Source organism: Aplysia californica, unplaced genomic scaffold (genome assembly GCF_000002075.1).
Source record: "Aplysia californica isolate F4 #8 unplaced genomic scaffold, AplCal3.0 scaffold00537, whole genome shotgun sequence".
In the NCBI taxonomy this organism is placed as follows: domain Eukaryota; kingdom Metazoa; phylum Mollusca; class Gastropoda; order Aplysiida; family Aplysiidae; genus Aplysia; species Aplysia californica.
In genome coordinates, this window is record NW_004797807.1 from 403029 (window position 1) to 411715 (window position 8687).

Consider the following 8687-nt stretch of genomic DNA (forward strand, 5'->3'; position numbering starts at 1 on the left):
GATTACTCTATCAAAACTACTCCAAAAAAGATAATCAATTAAACCAGCATTTATTAAAACGTAATAGAGTTTGTTTTATATCATTGTATATCAAGGAATGTCCGTTGTGATCATCACCTCTGAAGTCAAAGTCCATCCCCGACAAGACAGAACGAAATAATAATTTTAATAATTGATTGCATTTTAATATGGGGTAAGAGTTTTACGGCATAATAAGGTCATATAAGTGCTGAAGATAAGAGGTGTTACATGAAGAAAGTAACAAATTAATACAAAAAAGGATGGGAGATCAGGAAGATAGATGTTGGATAGGAAAGAAAGAGCAAAGCACACCAGAGCACCCTCCAACCACCCTCTCATTTGGTGTGAACTGTTAAGTGTCTGATAAAACGCCATGTACATCACAGCTTGCTCACCACATTTTTAATTTCATCCATCTATATAATAGTATTACATTTATCGGTACAGTTAGTTTATTTTTGGTTTCTTTTCATACTTCTCTGACCGCTCGAGCAATGTCTTTTGGATGTAGTGCGGCATAATAAACAAAATTATATAAAAATAAAACAGAGTGTCTGATGCCACACTAAAGGCGGTTTTTAAAGGATCAGCGTTATAAACTACCCCAATACCATATGGGAGTTTATGGTGCAGCAGGCAGCTTATTATCACTAATTGACAGAACGACATGATACACTACAAACTCTCGTAAGTAAAAAGGGAACTAAATACAGGACTTAAAGAAACCCAGATGTCCACAGAAGCAGAAAAATAGCTCTTTAAAGCAGGAAAGACGGTAGCTGAATACAGAGATAGATAAACTAATGAACAAATTAAAAAAATATATGATCGAATGACTCGGAAAACCATACGCAATATAACTAAATAACTAAATAACTAAATAAATAAACGCATAAATAAATGAATAAGTAATATTTTTGACGGTCACAAAGCGCCAGGACAAAAACTTGCACGCAAATCAGACCACTCACAAGGGCCCACGAACAGCTTGGGTATAATAGAATAATATTTATATTATGTATATTTTAATTTTGGTCTTTTTCCACTGCCATTGACACAATTTAGATACTGAGGCGACAGGCGTCGAGCCTGCCTGTCAGGGGCCACCCGGTGTGAAAAGATACAACGTCACAAAAGGAAGACCGGGATACTGTGTACGCTAATAAATACTCCTAATAGATACCGGTATGATATACCGTTACAATAAATAAATAAACAAATAAATTAATAAATAGATAAATAAATAAATAAATAAAGGAATGAATGAATAAATAAATAAATAAATAGATAAATAAATAAATAAATAAAGGAATGAATAAATAAATAAATGAATAAATAAATATATACTGACTATTTGAAAGGTTGAATAGATGAATAAATAAATACATAAACAAAAAAGATACATCAATGCAATGTTGTACTCACCAGATCTGTTGTAAGGTTTGTTGGCGGGTGGGGGCTTATCCAATGTGTAGCTACTGGGCTGGCTGAGAGCGCGTGAGAAGTGCTCGTCTACGACCGCTGATGTCTCCCCGCTGAAGTACGTGAACAGAACACAGTTTGTGGTCAGATAATGGGTGGCCTTGGGCTGGGCGGCTTTGTCCAGCTCTCGGGAATCTTTGTCGAGCAGGTGGTGGTGGGGGTGGTGGGGGTGGTGGTGACCACTGTCCAGAAAATTCCCACTCCCTCCTCCTCCTCCTCCTCCCCCTCCCCCTCCTCCCGGCCCTGCGGTTGAGGAGATTCCTGCATCGTAGAGAGACTGGCCTGGGTACTTCTGGGGAAGATAACAATTGAGAATGTCATAATAATAATAATAATAATAATAATAATAATAATAATAATAATAATAATAATAATAATAATAATAATAATAATAATAATAATAATAATAATAATAATAATAATAATAATAATAATAATAATAATAATAATAATAATAGTAAATAGCATTTATGAAGCGCATTTCCATATTCTAAAAAAATTGCTCAATGCCATTACATTTAAAAAAATCACATCTTAGAAATTAATCGACATGTGTGTACGTTAAACAGTATAATGCATGTATTATATATATATATATATATATATATATATATATATATAATATATATATATATATTATTTATGATGTATAAAGATCTCTATGAGAAAAGCAGTCTCACAGTGATCTTGACAATGCGTTCACTAAGAAATATACAATGCAATAAAAATTCACGAATTGTCACAATAAAATTGAAACTTGCATAACTAGAATGCCATCAACATCATTGTCTTTTCACTCTGGAAGGTATAGTCCACGAACCAAAAACCCTTTCCACCTTTCCCTATTCTGGGCTTTGCACTTGATGTTATTCCACGGCCTCCCACTTTTCTATACATCAATTTCTGTGACTCTTTCCTAAATTCCAGAGAATGTGGAGGTTAATAAAATGTTAACATGGTTCGTTATCCAAATAATATATTATTATAATAAAGAGGAGATCTAGGTTAGTTTTAGTAATTTTTACGCACTCGCAACTGCATAAGGTCATATGAGCGCAAAGAGGTGGATGTCAACAGAGAAGTCCAAACAGGGAATCAGGCTTACTCTGCTCACCTCTCTAGCTTCTACATCACAAAGTCTGCTTCGACTATCAAGGCACCCCGGAAATAGCAGCTCACAAGAAAAGAGGGGACTTTGCAAAGAGATGCAAAGAGCGGTGGGGTGGAAAATTTAGTTAACAGAATCTTTAATAGAAATGAAGAAAATGTCCTGGTTACAAACATTGGCAAATGAATTTGTAATGGAAAAATAGAGAACGTATTGATTAAACAGCAATAACATAATTATTTGTGAAAATAAAGAGAACGTTCCGGTTTATAAACATTGTTAACAAATTTTGTCATTGAATATGGAAAGAGTTGCGGTTAAAAATTATGTCAACAGAATTTGTTAAGGAAGTATTTCTTAGAGAACGTTATGGATAAAAACGTTGTCAACAAAATTTGGTATAACAATAAAGGGAACTTTGAGGTTGAAAAAAAGCTGATAGATTTTGCAATGGAGATAATGCAGTCTTTATTTTTCTAAAATGAAGCAGTTTTTTAAGTTTTGTCGACAGAAAAGTAACAAGACTTGTTTGGGCTTTGAAGTGCTTGTGACCGTATGATACCGTGATTACTTCTTATTTTGGGATTAAAACCATCAGGCAGTTAAATATAACATGATATGTGGCCGTTAAAAGCACACCACTCACACGTCATATCAAAGTTGACGAAAAATGTCCAACAACATAACCTCCCCACCCTCTCCCACCCCCTAATTATCTCACAAAAATAAATTAATGTTGTTCTCTCTGGCGAAACAGTGCCCGTCATCGTTTAAATGCGAGTTTGAATTGAAGTATTAGTCTTTGTGTATTTACTAATTCACTCACGTCCAGTTTTATGCGTATGCAAGAGTGCACCTAACGTTTGTAACATCTACTGCCATTGTAAACGACCCCGACAAATTTCTGCTTCCGAGATTAATAAAGATTGTCATTGTCATTGTAATAAAATAGTAGATGTTTTGTGCCCATATCGACACAGTTCAGATATTTTAGAGGCCGTGCTGCTTCGACCCTCTACTGTCATCAGGCTCAACCTGGGCTGAGAGGGACACAAATAACGGCCCAGCAGAAAGACGGAGAAACTCGAAATAAATTAATTCTTCTCTGACGAGAATCGAGTTCACGTCTCCTTTTTTGTGGTAATTGTTTTACGGCGCTCGCAACTAAATAAGATCATATGAGCGCACGGGACACATTAAACATTTTCAGTTAGTAGGAAATGCTGAATTTTGCCGGGTGGCGGCCGAAGCCTACTCTTGTCGATTTTAGACCACCAATGAATCTTTAACGTGCGCATCTTGCATACGGAACCTCTGGGTTTTTTTCACCCTTGTCCGAGAAGGCTAGGTGTAGATCTTTCCTACCAGAAGATCAGGGGTATGGCTGAGAAACAGCTGTAAGAAGGAGCCAGGGAGTAGCAGTAGAAAGGCTGCAGACAGAGTCAGGAGCCCAGTCAGGTCTTCTGCATACGATGGCGAAGTGCCTATCCGCTATATAACCGACGCTGGTGTCTTTGCGTAATTCATTTCAATGAGCAAACAGACATTCGACCATGACCGATCTTTTAGAGGCTCCTGGTCCCCTGTCACTAAATAGGCATGGGCAGAAATAAATGTTTGACAAAGAACCAGATAATATCAGACTGCATCGGAATCGAAATCTGAATCCCTGATTGTGGGTTTAGACGGGGTCAGACACAGCGCCACAGCTGTTGGCTCATACAGTTAAGGAGAGAAAGAGGTCATATCAAAATAAAACATTGGTAGTCAAATGTAAGATGGCTGAATAAGTTTCTCATCGGGTACATGCGCGACTTATGTAGATGATGTCTTGCTTAACTCACAGAGAACGCACTTTCTGGTCATACAACAATGTTTGAAGACGCGCTAAAGTTGGGGTAGTTTTATAAGAGAAGCGAAACTTCGTTATTCATATAAGTTTGTTTTTTAAAGTTATGTTTTCTTTATCTGAAACGTTAAAAGGCAGTTAACAACATGCATGCTGCTTACTAAATCTGATAATTCGTGTTTCTGATTTGTGTATAGGGGTTCAGAATGTGTCACAACATTGCCTTTGGTGCGGGTGATGGACATGGATGGCCACTATGTCCTTAAAGAGTTAATTAGCCCCCCCCCCAAAAAAGACTCCTACCCAGAAGACCAGGGGGTCATTTATTTTAGCTTCGGTTGTTTTAGACGTTTTCAACGCGGATCTCCATCCATTTTTCTTTTACTCTTTCGTATCGGAGACAGACGCTAAATTAGGCACAACCCGCTACTTTTTGAATAACCTAACCGAAGACGAAAAGGTCGTTCAATCTTTTCTGCAATACACAACAATAAGTCCTTGAACTAAAACTTATTTTACACGTGATTTCAGCCTCGACACCCACCCACTTCGTTCTTCACCCACTTTGTTTTCCACCCACTTCGCTCTTTTAATTCGTATCGGAGACAGACGTCAAATACACGACAAAGTCCCCCCAACAGAGATATTGAGATGGTCGTTGAACCCACACTACCGTTCAACCCAAACTGTAGCACAACACAGCACAAAACATACGTTCCTCATCATGTAAAGTGTTCCCCCTGGGATTTCTCTCGCGTCTCCCGCCTCAACAAACCGAGCGTTGCAGACAACTCATTAGGTGTTTGGGTTTGGGTTTTTTTTGTTGTTGTTTTTTTTGGGTTAAATCTTTCTTTTTTCGTTTTTTTATTTAGTTTTCTCTCGCTACATTGAAAAACAAGCAAGGCGCGCGCTACAAACCTTACCTTACAGCACCTCCCTGGTCTACGCTGTAAGTGAAAGAGTTAGATCTAGTTACTGCACGGTTCACTTAATACGGAAAGCTGCTGCACAATTCCTGAATGGTAGAAGAGTTAAGAACTCTTTTTGAGCTTATTGAGTAGAAGAGGAACCTTAGTTTTTAATTAAACAAATCATTTAAGTTGGAAAATGATATACATTTTCAAAACTGTTACAAAATTGCAAATCTATGATGTTAAAATTTGTACCATATTTTTGGGAAATTTACAGTCTGTCCTTTTAGACATTAGTACACAACACGTCTAGTATAGTCAATCTCTTTACGGCGCTTACATGACTAATAAGTGTCAATAGATCCTTAAAACAAAATTAAGCTAAAGCAAACGAAATAAAGTAGTGTTAAAAATTCAGAAGCTGCACTAATTACGAATGCTTGATACAACATTTGAATACGTTAAATACACATCCAACCTCTCAACCTGTAATTTTTATGACTCAAAATAAAAACACCCCCTCCTCAATAATAATAATAATAATAATAATAATAATAATAATAATAATAATAATAATAATAATAATAATAATAATAATAATAATAATAATAATAATAATAATAATAATAATAATAATGATAATAATAATAATAACAACAACAACAACAACAACAACAACTACTACTACTACTACTACTACTACTACTACTACTACTACTACTACTACTACTACTACTACTACTACTACTACTACTACTACTACTACTACTACTACTACTACTACTACTACTACTACTACTACTACTACTACTACTACTACTACTAATGATAATAATAATAATGATAATAAAAATAATAATAATAATAATAATAAAAATAATAATAATAGTAATAGTAATAATAATAATAATAATAATAATAGTAATAATAATAACAATAATAATAATAATAATAATAATAATAATAATAATAATAATAATAATAATAATAATATTATTATCTTTGATATAATAATAATTCAATATTATCTTTCTTTGTTGTTTTGTATTTTTTGTAAAATTTGTTTTTTGGTTTTTTTTTGCTAGAGAAAGGGTGGTGTCGATGTGTTTCTGTTTCTTATTTTTGTGCTATATTTTAACACGAGATAGGATATAATGGGAATGATAGCAGAGATGTCGACTTTGTGTTCAGAGTGACAGCCTATCTGTTAAATATTCTTTATACATGTAAAAAAAGATATAATTATGAATGAGCATGTAATTAAGTATTCAACTGTTTAGCCTTACGAATAATCATAATATTTTCGAACCCTGCTTTAGCTCTTATAACTGCACACATTACGCTGTTGGAGATAGAGAAAGAGAGAGAATAAAAGAAAGAAAAAGAGATAAAGAAAGATGGAGAGAAAAAGATAGAAGTAAAGATAGATAGATAGATAGATAGATAGATAGATAGATAGATAGATAGATAGATAGAGAGAGAGAGAGAGAGAGAGAGAGAGAGAGAGAGAGAGTGCGAGAGGGAGGGAGGCGGAGAGAGATAAACAGATCAACGAACTAAACAAGTCTCTAAGAAAACCAACAAAGGAGGCACGCACGAGTCGTACACAAATAAATCCTGAACCGAACTGGAAACCCCCAAAGCTAAAAAGTGAAGTCCCCACCTTACAGCATTGTCTATTGGGTGAGTTATTGAATGTCTGTAGTGAAAAGTGGAGTTTTATCAATCTACCTGCAACACTTTAGAAATTGATACCCCCTTCCCCCTTTTCCCCCACTCCATGCTCGTTTTGAGCTTTCATTTGGTTGAGGTTTGTGGAAAAACAGACACGCGCTTAAATGAACAGATACATCAACAGACAATATGAAAGATGGAAAGATAGGCAGAAAGAATGAAAGAGGGAGATAAAGAGTAAGAAAGCGAGGAGGAGAGACAGAGGAAGAGACAGAGAGAGACATTTATTTTTTGAAGCTATGTCCTAACAAACACAATGTAGTAGAACTTTGCTGATTCAACAAAAGAAAAATATAATTCTTGTGTTGAAAACCATACCAATCGAATGCACTATTTGTTTAGCAGGTCTGAAGGACTAAACGATTATCACGTAATATTATATTATAGCCTATCCATCTAGGATGCCTTTCGGATAAATCTAAATCTTTGCGTAACAAACAGCAACATCAACCATAAAAATAATAATAAAGATAAACATAACAATAACGGTAATGGTAATACTAACAAAAATAATATTGATAATGCTATTGATAATGACAAAGAAGAAAATGATGATGATGATGATGATGATGATGATGATGATGATGATGATGATGATGATGACAACGACGATCACAAAAACAATAACAACAATGTAAACGACAACATCCTCCCCCCTATACTCGACAATTATTAATTATGTTATTCCACCGCACAGCTCGACTCCAGGCTGCTCAGCGTCTGAGAGGGAAGATATTATCTCCAAGCACGGTTGTTTTCTCTAACTCAAAGTTAGATCAGATAACGCTTTTTAACAAAACTCACGCGTGTGCGCGAGAGAGCATTTAGTGCTAAACGCTGAAAGTTTAGATAAAAATCCCCCCTTTGTAAAGCGAACAAAGGATGTGTGTTTTAGCAGCTACCTTTTGGTGCAGTGACGTTACACATGTCGGAACGAGAACTTACGCTAACTAATCTTGATTTAATCAAACTTGTGTATTTTTATCCGCAGAATTAGCTGCACAGTTTATCTGAGATCAGTAAGTTTATCTTTCAGAAATCTGTACGTTACGCTAATTTGGTGTCAGTATTGAGAAACACAATAAAACTAACAATAGCGTTTTATTGTCATGAATTGATGTATAGAAATAATACGTGTAAGTCCAAATGAAGATAAGGAAGTTTTATATGAATTCTTATGTCCGTTTCAAACGTGAACCCGAGTGATCTATACATTTTTGAGTAGTGTGAGTAAAGACAAAGACATCAACACAATAAAGGTCATTTAGTACAGGGGAAAAGAAAGTAAGAAATATAAACAGACATACAGAAACAACAGAGGCAAAAAAAAAGGGAAGTAGGGTTTTCCAGGGGTGTCCTGAAACCATCCGTGATCCATGTACTGGGTATCTAAATCTACTTAGCTTTAGTAGAGGTTTTACGACGTTGTCAACTGCATAAGGTCTTATGAGCTCAAATCTAAATCTACGTGATGGTCGCATTATTAGTATATTAACTATTCTTTCTTTTAAGACTTCGAATCTACTTTGATAACAAAAAATATTTAGCCAGCTAATACAGTGTCCATTACCTTGTATTATAT

At 35.2% G+C, this 8687-nt stretch overlaps 1 protein-coding gene across 1 annotated transcript in view; it reads right to left on the minus strand.

Moving 5' to 3' along the window:
* The window catches only part of LOC101861310 (transcription cofactor vestigial-like protein 2), a gene marked incomplete in the record, with an annotated part of 59219 nt that overhangs the window by 47123 nt on the left and 3409 nt on the right, over positions 1-8687 (minus strand). Inside the window, 1 exon segment of the mRNA XM_013087049.2 lies at positions 1447-1795. Coding sequence (XP_012942503.1) covers positions 1447-1795 — 349 coding nt within the window.